Source organism: Gopherus evgoodei, chromosome 10, assembly GCF_007399415.2.
Source record: "Gopherus evgoodei ecotype Sinaloan lineage chromosome 10, rGopEvg1_v1.p, whole genome shotgun sequence".
NCBI lineage: Eukaryota > Metazoa > Chordata > Testudines > Testudinidae > Gopherus > Gopherus evgoodei.
Window position 1 is genome coordinate 5,014,700 of NC_044331.1, and position 13,319 is coordinate 5,028,018.

Sequence of the window (13,319 nt, forward strand, 5' to 3'; positions counted from 1 at the left end):
CATTATCTGTTATTTCAGGGGGAAAAAATACAACTTTTTAGTTCATTTCATACAGATGAAAGCGAATTACAGCAAATCACCTCTCCACTGAATAGCGGCCTCCACATAATGACTTTATTTGCTTAATCCCCAAATTAAACGCCGTTTCGAGCGAGGGCCCTGTGTTATTACTCTCATCATGTTGAGAACATTTTCCTGCCGAGACCAATTTGAATAAAACAAGGGGCCTTCCTTGAACTCAATCAAGGAGTCATAATGTGGTGGGTAATAGAGGTTGCTGATAGATTTGCAGGCAAAAGTGTTATACCTAATGATGGGATATGGATAATAGTCCTCCTGGAGGTCCTGATGCGATTCCAGTTGGCTGCCAGATGCTAAAAATCAAGAAGAGCATTGATCAGTGACAGGAAGCTGTAGTGGATTCATCTAGTCAAACTTCAGCTGTTTTTCCACTGTACAGTTAAGCCAGGCATAAATTATATTAATTGATTTAATTACATACTTAAAACATCTTCCCCAATTAATTTAATTAGGTGGCTACATGAAGCTACTGGCAGGGGGAGATTAGAGGCTGCTCACTTAATTAACGGAATATGAATGAAAAAAAAGAAAGCAAACATAAATGAAATTGTGAGCACTAATTAAAAGGCTGTCTACAAACTTAAATACTTTCTGACAAAGTGGTGACAGCAACGTAGACAAGAGAGGGATTTTTTTTCCAGCCAATTTACTGCCACAAGGTATATATAGGGAGCTATGGTAATGCAGTTAAAACATTGATTTTCTGACAGAACTACCAAAGTCAAAGTGAAGGGACATTTTCCATAGAAAAATTGCAACAAATTCTGCAGCCACAAAGGCTGAATCACTGGTGACGGCTGAAATATGACACTCGGACAAATGTATGGTTAAAGGGAAAAAAATGGAAACAGCTTCTTGTGATTACTCAAGCAAGAGATGTTTCGAAAAGAAGTGCTGCCGTAGCAGCTGGCAGCACTGCACACCTTGGCCCTGATGTAAAAATTCTCCAGGTGTCTCTGACGTGATTCCTTCAGGGTCTTTTTTACACGTGCCATGTGACTATGCAAGAGCCAAGAAATGGCAATCACACCTGATGCCCACTGCTGCTGCCTGAAATGGATGTAGGCTTTTCTGGCCTTATAGCGCCTCCATGTTGCTTGGATCTTTGTGGCAGCCATTTCAGTACCATGTTGCCCTTTGTATCTCTGGCCAGGTTGATTTAAGATCCTTTTCACAGTTGTCCGGTTCTTTATCACCGACAGAAGGTCATCTCTGGTTGGCCTCTGGTGAAGTTCAAAGTCCGATATGAGTTCCATCAACTTCTTACTCTTTATTATAGCCAATGGTACTGCATAGTCCTTGAGAAGCTTCTCAACATATTCAAAGAAAGAAAGAATACTTCCCCAGGACAAACAATAGTGCTGCTTGAATGCCAGGAAATCTGGAGCCTTTTGATCTATAGTGCCATTGCAAATAGTTATATCATAATCCAAAAATGTATTCTGTAAGGGCTGAGATGGCATCATATGTGGGCTCTGTGGAAAGAGAGCACAGCCACAGATTAAAAGTAATTGCAGCTACTTATAAATGAGTGGTCAAGACATACTACCATTTTATCATTTACCACACAACTGTGGGAAATTATGGATCCAGAAATGTATTCCTCATATTGATTTAACATATACATGTCATAAGCACAAAGGCTGGCCCATATATACTTTAAAACTCATTACCAGAAAAGTACCTTAGGGGTCACTCAAGGCTATTAACATTTTTATACAAATATATTAGTTGCTCATGGGAACTATGCTTGATCTTATCATATATAAAATAAAGCTCTATAGTAACTCTGATATGGTCAGCTGATCCCACAATCTGTATGATTTACCAGACAACAGCCTTCCAACATTGTTATCTCATTCATAGGATGTCCACCAATCCTGACAGAATGGATAACATCCTCTCCTACATGCTTAGCAGGGACAGTGCTCTCATCTCCCAAAACTACTTATCAAGACTCACCACTTCTGAATCCTACCAGAACTCTTTGTCTCCACTGGAGACTTCAGCTGGTCACCAGTTTTAGCTTTTGCTCCAACTTTACTTATTTCAAGGGACTTGAATTCTTAAATTTTCTAGCCTTATTCACCAAGCTTGCTTTATTTTTCCTTTTCAGTTCTCATCTGGGCCATAGCATGGATCAGCACGCTAATGATACAAAAGTCTTAAAAGGCCAAGCAAAACTCAAAGTCCTGATCTGTATGCAACACTTTAATTCAGGTGCATGCAAAGAGAAGGGGATGTCCCTTATGCATTGATGCCAAGAACAACCATCAAACCTCAAGTAATAACTGAAGTCTATCACTCAGGCTCAAACTCTCCTATAGAAGCATGTGAGACATTCTGTGTGCCTATATGAACAATGCAAGAATTATAGGAGAGACACTTTAGCAAACTAGCATTAGGGGAAGTCTTTCTATTTACTTCAGTTGGCTTTGGCCTGATTCAGTGGTGCAGGATCATGTCTTAAACAATCTTTGATGAAGAGAGCACTGAAAATCTACATGATAAAATCTTGTTGTCATCAATGCTTAAATACCTTTGGCGGAGGGGAAGTGCAATTTATCAACTCCAGGCCTTGAACTGGTTGCGTCCATAACCTCTTCGATTTCTTAGCTGAAGCCATGGAGCTGCTGGATGGAGGTGGAGCAATGCTACCTTTGTTTGAGGAATATGAGTCATCAGGACCTCTTTGTGTGTCTGGAAAGATGAAGATGTCTGTACCAGCAAAGTCCACCTTGCTACCAATCCCTCCTGTACCAATAGAACAATGCAATATAAGGTTTTATTGCTAAAAAGAAATACCATACAATAAAAATAAAGTGCAATTTCACCAGTAGAAATTGGCCCAGAAGCTATCTTACTTTACTTTGATGTCCAAATAGGTTGCTATTTCCAAAAGATGTAATCCAAATATTAAGTTTTGACCAAATCAGCAATATTTTTGGAGGAAAGCACTAATGACATAACTTTGTCATCAAATGCTAATAAAAGCCTAACAGACTGAAGGACAATCACAGATCTGCTATCACAGATACTGGGATCAGGTTACCATAGCAATTTTTAATATACATTTTCTAAAGCTAGTGTACCAGTCAACTGTATATTCATTTTCCATAACATATTCAAGCACCTGATCATTGGTGGGAATGGGGAACCGCAGCGAATGGGAGCTTCGGGGGAAGTACCCGCAGGCAAGGACAGCGCACGGAGCCCTATGCCTCCCCTCCCCCAGGGGCCGCAGGGACGTGGTGCCAGCCGCTTCCTGGAGAGGCGCAGGGCAGGCCCTGGCCCCAGTGCACGCCGCTACCACCCTGGAGCCCAAATCCCTCATGCACCCCAACTCTCTGCCCTGAGTCCCCTGCTGCGCCCTGCACACCTCCTGCACCCCAACCCCTTGCCCTGAGCCTCCTGCTGCACCCTGCATGCCTCCTGAACCCCAACTCCCTGCCCTGAGCCCCCTGCTACACCCTGCACCCCAAGTCCTGCCCTGAGCCCCCTCCCACACACCACATCCCTCCTCTGCCCAAGCCCCTTCCTGCACACCACACCCCCTCCCACACCCCACACCCCAACTCCCTGCCCCCGCCCTGCATGCAATTTCTCCACCCAGATATGGCCCTCAGGCCAAAAACTTTGCCCACCCCTGGTGTATACTATAGAACTCCTGAAATGTTTGTCACTTTTACTCCATGTTATTCCACGCCACTGCCATGATAACTCACAGCCCTTGGTTTCATTTTTTGGTAACATCCATCCATCATGAAGCCTTTCAAATCCAAAGCAACTGCTGTCGGCTCACTGGTGGACTTGATCATTCCTACCACAGGGACCTCAGCCTTTCTATACAGGCTTATGTAGCAAGAGAATTCTAGATTTGAGTAGATTCTGTATTCCACATTCAGGTTTGGTGTACTTTGGTAGCACTCCTCCTCTGAGTAAGTCTCTGATTTTCCTCTAGTTGAGATAGCCAGGCACAGCTCCTTCCAGTATCTTGGCACCACCAATTCTCAATCAGTTAGCACAAGTCACAGTTGAATGATGAATTTTATTCACTACTGAGCACTGAGGGCCAGATTTCAAAGGTATTTAAGCATCTACAATGCAGATAAGCATCTAGTGAGATTTTCAGGAGTGTCCCAGTGCCGAACTCCTGTTGAAAACTCTGGAACTCCAGCCTCAAGAGTACACCTGAATATAAATTCTGTTGGCTTTGGGGGAACCTGGAGTAGGGCACAACAGTTGTGCCCCATGATTCCCCAACTGGCAAGCTCTTTTCCAATACATCCACACATTAGGTAAGCAGCCTAATCAAAATCTATGGGAGCTGGGGGCCTGGATGTTTTTGAAAATCCCAGCAGATGCCTCTCTGCACTGTTTGATGCCTAAATACCTTTAAAACCTGGCCCTGAGTTCACTGCCTCAGCAGCTCTCTTAAGAGAAAACAAGAAGTTCAGAATTTAACTGATGAGAATGATCAACCCTTTATCCTTACCTACAACTGGCTTCTTGTGCTGTTTGTGAAATTCATGGAGAGGAGCTGCTTTGGGTAAAACAGGAGGTGACTCAAGTGTAATCTTTGCTGCTGGTGGAATTAGCCTTCGCTCAATTAGATTCAAAATACCTAGAAAATGAAAAACATTGCTGAACAATGTCATATTTAATTTCTTGTTTTATAAAGTTACATGAAGCATCTCAGGTTACCTAAAGAAAAATGTTTCACGCTCTTTAAAGGACTTGTAGCTATTCTTTCCCTAATCATCAAAGACAAGATGTTGTCAATTGGTAATTGTAAAGAAAGAAATTAAATGGAGATTAAGACAAGCCTTTTTGTTTGTTTTAATGAATTCTTCCTCACATCAATTGGAACTAGAGGAGCAGTGGTATTCTTTATATGACAAATCCAAGGAAGGCAAACTTTGCCTATAAACAGTGACATTCAAATAAAATATACTGGACTGGGACAGTATTATAAACAAGAATTATATGTTTGTGAAAATGAGGAACATGTAGTAGAACTACTGAAAAGAAAGACTTGTAAATTACACTGTAATTGGGGCTATGGAATTATTACAAACAATTTGACCCATTCTCTAAATAATCCAAATGCAGCTCCAGTTACAGTCCTGGGGCAACTGCAGGCCCCTTTGATTATTTTGAAGAAACAGGCATTCATAGTGGCCACTTATTTTGATCTTGGTGCAACCACACAGAAAGTCTTCACAGATTTTTCTTTCCAGCAGCAACAAAACTCTGTGCAAGAAGTTGATCGCTGGCTTACAGAAAGCACGTGCTTAATATACTGACGATGTCCCTTAACTCATTCTCTAAAGCTCCAGAAAGCAGCTGAGAAGAAACTCTGTTGGTTTTGGGGGAGCATAGGGTACAACAGTTGTGCCTCAAGGTTCTTCAACTGGCAAGCTCTTTTCCCATACATCCAATCATGGGATACGCAGCCTGGAGTTGGCCCTTACGCTTTACTGATGATGATAATGCTTTTCAGCTCTCTTATCAAAGAATCTCAGTGCGCATCACAAACATTAAATAATGAACTCTCACAATATTCCTGTGCAGCAGATATTATTGTGCCAGTCTGCAAAATGGAGAAGAGTAGAGACGCTAAATGGCTTGCACAAGGCAGACTAGGTCTTGACTCCCAGCAGATAACCTTGCCTCCTTAGTACTCAGTATTTCATCTTGTTGGCATAAAAATGATAGGAGTAGGCATCTATGACTGACCTTTCCTTGCATCTCTTTCTAATATAGGTAAGGGAGAATCCATTTGATGAGAGGCAGGCAAAACTGAGAGGTTACCAACTGTAGGGCCTTTCACAATCTTCTGAGTGCATACCTAAACACAGAGAAAATGCTCCTTTAGCAACCAATATTTCTGGTTTTGCAAAGAACTCAGTTTTCTACTTGCGTAAAGCTAAATAATAAATACAATTTCTGCTATGAACAGTTTCATTAAGGTTTAATAATGTAACAGTACGGGCACTGATTTTACTGCTTATGAACATGCTGCACTATTGTCTACTGTCATTAGTGTATGTAATTTAAAATAAAGTTAATTAAATCCAATCAACATCTTGCAATTTCTGCTACACAAAGTCAGTGTACTAGTTAATAAAGGAACTGCAAGGACTTTGCTCAATTTTAATGACTATATTATAAACATAGTATCTCTTGACAGAGCAGGCTTTGAATACAGGAAACATGTACACACGCCATGTATTGGAAAGGAAAGGAAGCAGGAGATAGTAGTTGGAAATATGTAAATAAATCCTAAGCAAATTCACTGCACAGATTATTGTATTTATAGTATATGTAACTATTTGTAATCAGTGAACATTAATTACTGTAAGATGATGGAGTCTGAGGGTACCTTAAAGGTAAAGCCTGCATCTTCTAAGTGCCGGTGTGAAGGCACCATGTTCATGCACACATAATCCTCATATGGCAATGAGATTATAGCTATTATGCCTAGTATCCCACATATGGAGCAATGCACAGGGGAAAGAACAGATTTTTATAATCTTACATTACTATATATACACACATGTACTCAACACCATCACTTAACATTTTGGCTCCCTCTTCAGGTATCATAAACATTTCCTTTTCGCTCTGGTAAGGATACATCTTGCTATACACGATGAGCCAGATGTTGCCATTCTGTGTACACCAATCCCACCTGAAGCAAATGAGCGTTCAGAGAGAGGATCAAATAAGCCTCTGATATTGCGTGTGCAACTGTAGGCATGCATTTACTTTGTGCTATTAAGCATCACAAATATCCTGATTTGTGACCATAAAACAGATGCTTGCCGATTTCTGCATATGCAAAATTGAACATGCAAACTCAGAGGCCGAGTATACTGGCACTCACATAGAGAAAGACAATATGAGTTGGTTCTGATATCTGATCATAGATCTGACAATTATTATTTTCAGGACTAAATTATCACATCTTTGGTCACAAGTCAAGAAAAATGTCAGAGCAAACAGCTGCAATGATGAAAGAGGGAAGGAGAGAAAGAAAGTGATTCCTAATCTGTTTTAATCTGACTTTGCTTCATATCACTGTTCTAAAAATCTGCTGTAATGTTTCAGAATAGAAGATTCAATTTCTAATTATTGGTGAGTTCTATCAATATAAATACAGAAATATCTCCATATGAATGGCTATGTTGAAAGGGTGATATAGAGTGATTTAAAAAAAACTCTTCAATACATTACATGTTCCAAGATGTTATTGCAGGGGAATTGGGAGGAATCTATCAAGGAGACAGAAAAGATAGTATTGAACTTAAAGCCTGAATAATAATATATGCTGTAGAATCCACTACCTGAAACCCCCTGGGTTGTGTTTCCTTCTATACATTACATATCTGAAAACTATAGTTTATGAGCTTCGACAACGATTTAATTAAGTTTGTGAAAAACTTCCCCTTCTTTTCTAAACTCCAGTTTATCCAAATAAATTCCATGTTGCCTGTTCCATTTGGATAAATGAGCGTCTGCTTAATAACCATAGAAACAAACGTGATAGCTCAACTGACTTCAATGGGGTCATGACAATTTACACCAATCGGGGATCTGGCCCAAAGACAGTAAAACTACAACAGCGGAAAATGACATTGCCTGACTGATTCTAGGGCCAGTAAGGCATAGGTAAATCTAGGGAGTCAAGAAAGATCCAGTTTAAATAATATTCTCAACTATCTTGGAGAAGTAAAAGGCAGGCCTAACAGTTTTGAGGCATAGAGCACAGTTTATCCAGATTTCCAGAGAGCCTTTGATAAAGTACCCCTGCCAGGTTGCTTCTGAAATCAGAAGCATCTGGGATCCAAGTTAAAATGCAGCAATAGATAAAGCCAAGAAAAGTGAAAGCAGAGTTTTGTCAGCAATAACAGGCTGATCTTAGACTTTACCCCTTTGCGATAAACAGCTTAGATGAAGGTTCCAGATACAAACTTGTTAAGTTTACCAATGGCACAACATAGGAGAAGAAAATGCTAATCTCAGAGCTGCTCTGCTCTGCAGGCAAAGGACAAATGAAATGAGAATCTTGGTCAATCCAGTAGTCTAGTGGATGCACAATATGCTGCTACAAAAGACAAAAGGCCCACTTCCTCCCTTTCCAGTAGGCCAGGGGCTCAGTGCCTACTAGAACTTCCTCTGGAGCTGAAGGAATAAGGATGGATTCATCCAACCTTCCTCATATGTAAAGAGAAAGGTTGTACGATATGGAGCTTTTGTGAAGGACAGAAGTAAAGGGGACCAAATCCAAAACAAGAGCATTCAGGGACACATTTTCAGCCCAGTGAATGTTCAACTAACCAAGCTGCACGTCTAAATGGCTATTTGAAGGCAAACAACATTTGCTTCTCACCCAATTCATTTCACACATAAAATTGGAGGAGCGTGCTGAAAATCTGTTCTTCAGAGTCAATTATTCTACTGTTTGCAAGGTCATTATCCTGTCCTCCCTCAAACTAACTACTACCGTGAAGCCTCCGGTAAACTGCTCACTGATAATGGCTAGACAAGTGACCAGAAAAGATTTCCGATGTTTTACCATAGGCAGGGCAGATAGCCCACCTATTACTGAGGTTGCTCAACATTTCCTAGTATAGAATCTTTTTTTCCCAGTTACTTATAACTTTGCCACACTTTAACCATTTGGGCTGAAATTTTCCATGCACAATGCCTGCTACAGGTTGAACTTTTTTGGATAATGTCAGCCAAAATGATTCAGCCATTTTTTTAGGACAAGGCTATGGATAAATACACTATTTTACCCATGCTGAAAAATTCTGGTGCCCTTTTCTTTGAAAAGCTCTAGTGCTCCCATATTTCGGAGAAGGGACTTGAAATTTATCAGGGAACTGATCTTTGTTTCAGTGGCCTTTTGCTATCCCTGTGAAAATCTACCAAAATTTGGCCAAGTTATAAGCCTTGAAAAAAATCACAGTTTACACATGCTCAAAAGATATTTCTTAGATTTCAGCAGCTACATTCTCCAAAGATTCCATCCACACTGGGCATGTTGCAGTCAGGGGCTAAGCAGGAGTTTCCCTGCAATAGCACCTCTGGGCTGCTATGGGCTGCACCAGATCTGGATGGAAGCAGGGAGCCTGTCGCTCCAGTGCCGCCAGTGACTTTCCTGCTGGGCCCAGGCAACATGGAGGAGGAAGCTATCTGATTTGAATGCACAGGGGACAAGAGGCAGACTTGCAAAGGGAGGTAGGGGAGTAGATTAGAACAAGGAGCTGGGTGGGCAGGGGGGTGAAGACAGGACTGAGAAGTGTCCAGCAGAGAGGGAAAGTGGGACTAGGAGTTCAAGTGCAGAGGCAGATAGCCTGGCAGGGCAAGGAGACTGGGAATGGAAGCTGGGGGGAGACTGGGACATGCAGCCAGGGAGGTAAATGCATGGGTTGGAGCCATGTGGGGTGGAGGGAGACTGACATTGTTTGAGGAGATGGGGCTGAAGGAAGATTGGGGCTGGCTGAGCAAGGGACAAAGAGCCGGGAGACTAGAGAGGGACTGGGAATGGGTGCACAAGGAGCCTGGAAGTGGGGGAGACTGGGTCAGGGATACCAGAGGGGTGATTAGCATTTGCTGGACAAAAAGTTTGGGACTGAGATGAGAAGCCTGAGGAGTAGCGACTGGGACTGGCTAGGTGAGGAGAATGGAACTGGGACTAGGAGGCAGATGTGGGGAAGGGAGAGGAATGGGAAAGGTTGGAGGGGAAGGGTAAGAAACGGGGTCAAGTTTTGGGGAAAACAGGCAGAAGAGTGTGCCCACTAGAGAACACTGCTCTCCAGAGCTGGAATGGAACCTCAGAGTCCTGAATCTCACCATTCCTCTGATGCCAGCAAAGGCCTGTGAAATCCATTGGCTAAGTGTCCCAACAGCCTGTCCCACCCTAACACGGTGCTGGTCCACCCAGAGTATGATAATGTACTACTGCCATCAAGACTCCACGACCTCAAGTGGAGAGATCTGTGTGGTGAAATTAAAGGTTCCAAACCTGCTGCTGAACCATGTGGGTGTCAATATGATGCCACATGATGGGAGTTTCTGATTTTTCAGTTCGCTTTTTTAAAAGCTTAGGAAATTACACACACACAAAATTGCATTAAAAGAACATTATTAAGATAATACAGTCAAGCACTCAAAAGTTACGAAATGCCAGAATTAAGGTTACTTGGACAACCTGTAAAGTGGGGATAATGATACTTAAGTCCTTTGTAAAGCGCTTTTGACTCTACTGACGAATAGTGTTATAAGAACCAAGTGTTAATAACTGTTATTATTATGTGTACGGCACAAAGAGCAATGAGGCCCTGGCCTTGTTTTGGGCACTCTTGTAACACAAAATAACAACAAAATTAATCAACGTTATAAAAAAGAATAGGCCATTTGTCATATTTCTAACTAGGAAATGGAGGAGATTGAAATATGCAATTTATAATTTCTACACCCTGATTCATACAATAGCATTGCCAATGGCAGACACCAAGAAGACTGAATAGTATGCGTGCTTCATTACAGTAAAGATTTTTTAAGGCAATAATAGGTGCACATTCTTGGTTGCGGCTATTATGAAACATTACACTCTAAGGGAACGAGAGGTATGAATCTTTACTTCATTATATTCCAAGAGTATAACGATGAGAAATGTGGCAAAGATTAACTTTACACCAGCCAAGATTATAAATGGGTTGATATTGAGCAAAGAAGGTCACAGCTACACATCCCCTCACCCACACTTAAATCTTGCAACCAGTGAGTTGTTTTGTTTCCCTGCACGTGGGGACACAATAAAGTATATACTAAAAGAATGGGATTTAATTAAATAGCAGCTCTCTTTTCAAACCATTGCCATTTTGTGCTGTATCTGTACAGCAGCATTGATTTTACTGCTGGCCAGATTTACCTTCAGTTTAAATCCTAGCAGATTTTTCATGATAGGCAGTAGTGTGCACCGTGTGTGTGTCAGTAAATGTATGGAATAAGCTGCAAAGAAAAGCAATTGAAGCAGAAAGTATGAGTTCAAGAGAAGCCTAGATTTGTTTCTGGAGGAGGAGGAAATTGAAGAGTAAGGCAAGGAAGCAGGTCGGTGGAATTAAATTTCTCTAAAGTAAAAGGCAGGTGTCAACTAACAGGGCAGATGTACTGCATTTTGAACAGTAGGGTGATTTATGCTCCCATTTACATTGTGCAACCCTACTACAAGGAAGTTGTTATAGCTGGACAACCTGAGTTGAATTGACCCAGAATTCTTAATCAGGAAAATTCTATCCAGCCCAGCAAACCTCCTCTTTTTTACTAACCCTCTTGCTTTTCCATCACAGCCTCTCTTCACCACAAAGACATTTCCGCTTATAGAACCGAGTTATGCTCTTTGCCCTCCCCTGTAGTTTATTCCATGTGACTTCAATGGGGCTGCCCAGAAGCAAGTGAAGGCAGAACGTGGCAAGTGTGTTTTAAGGCATTAGTTATTATCCTTTCACTGACTTTTGGCCTGTTTTAAAAATAAACATACAATTCATTAATAGCAAGATAACCCACACTGAAGAAAGTGTCCATGTGCAGTTCACTATTGCTATCATTCATTATTTGTATTATTCAGTGCTGTATGATTTCATGCTTCACACAAGCTTTCAGTGGAGTTTCTCCAGAGTTAAAAAGTGACTGTATTAATTCACTGTGTCATCTAGTTACCCACAATCAGTATTATTTATTATTTGCATGGCAGTAGCATCCAAAATGTGCTAGACCTGCACATAAAAGGAGGCCCCCTAAGAGCTTTGTTTGTTTTTTAAACTGGTCTTGGGAAAAGAGGCATTCTATAGAACAATTAGCCCCTCAATATACATAGGATTAATAGAATAAAGAAGGAGCATGTACAGTGACGGTCAGAATTATGCGTTTTAATTACATTTGGAGGTCTAACTAATGTCTCCCATGATGTAGGTGCACAAGAGGGAAAGAAGGCACAGCAACTTCCGGTGCTGGGAAATGCAAATGGAAGATGGCTGGCTGATGCTTCTAGAGAGGATATTCCTGGGCAACAGCACCATGTGTCCTGCATACCTCACTGGCTGGACTGGGGGAAGGGAGGTCTGTAAAAGCATTGGTTACACCTGTTCTACAGGTGATTAAGTGACACTATTTCCCATGCTCCCCCAAGGCCTGTGAAGCGCTTCCAATGGCATAATGTGCCTCCTTCACTACCTTGCACACTGTACAGTTGTAAATGACTACTCAAAGTGTAAAACTCTACCATTCTCATTTGTCCATGTTTTACACCCTGGCTGCACAGGTCTGAATAACCAAGCAGCAAAGAATCAGGCCTAATAATTGCTGGTAGTTCACCTTGTCACACACCTCCTCTGTCCACAACACAACTCAGGCTTAGAAGAGCTATAATTGAGCCATAATGGGTTTAAGAGAGTTGATTAGAATTTAAGAGATGTTCCTCTATGAGTTAATATCTTCTAGTAAAGCAAGTTACAAACATTATGATTCAGCAAGTATCTTTTTATGGAGTCAGCAGACAGTGTACTTGTTTGTGATGGGTGTTTTAAAGTACAGTTTTCAAAGGCGAGGAGCGAGCACTTCATTTGTCATGCAGGCTAAGATTTGCTCTGTATAACGTGCCTGGAGTGTGTCACAAAAGTATTTTTTCATCTCAGGCACTTTTGAGTATAATTAACCGGAAACATGAGAAAAACAATTCTATCAGCCTTTTAAAAGTGTGTTTCTCTTGTGGATACAACTGTCCCACTCTGTATGGTACTTTTTCTTTGCTTCATTTTAAATGGTGTACTTGTTTTAACGTAGCAAGGATTTTTTCCATTAGTTCACTTTGTCCTTTGTTTAAAAAACAGCCGTAGTTAGTGAGAATGACAACACACACACACACACACACACACAAACACACACACACACACGTCTCTGTAGTGACTTGATGGTCAAGGCTGCATGGAAATCTGCACCTGAAGCACACCTAAAATCTGTCTGTTTCACAATGTAATGATTAGGAGCCAAATTCTCTACTGGTATAAATCTACTGACTTCTACAGAACAATTCAAGCAGAGAATTTGGTTGTGAATTTTATCTCCACATTTGACACAATGGGCCTGACCCTCCACTTTGTTGCACCAGATTTACACTAGTCGAATGAAGAATCAGGTCCAGTAATTCTTCAAAGGACAACTTAATT

At 41.3% G+C, this 13,319-nt stretch overlaps 1 protein-coding gene across 9 annotated transcripts in view; it reads right to left on the bottom strand.

The window, feature by feature from the left end:
- The window catches only part of IQCH (IQ motif containing H), a 109,526-nt gene that overhangs the window by 77,981 nt on the left and 18,226 nt on the right, over positions 1 to 13,319 (bottom strand). For 5 of the 9 annotated variants that reach the window (XR_004002367.1, XM_030578082.1, XM_030578083.1 and 2 more), the window contains 5 exons: positions 5,821 to 5,932; positions 4,577 to 4,705; positions 2,621 to 2,835; positions 1,005 to 1,556; positions 308 to 374 (listed from right to left, as the gene is read on the bottom strand). Coding sequence is in view for 8 of the 9 variants with exons in the window: in XM_030578082.1 (XP_030433942.1) it covers positions 308 to 374; positions 1,005 to 1,556; positions 2,621 to 2,835; positions 4,577 to 4,705; positions 5,821 to 5,932 (1,075 nt within the window). In the remaining variant the exon portion in view is untranslated. The other 4 variants (XM_030578088.1, XM_030578089.1, XM_030578087.1 and 1 more) reach the window with 4 other exon arrangements.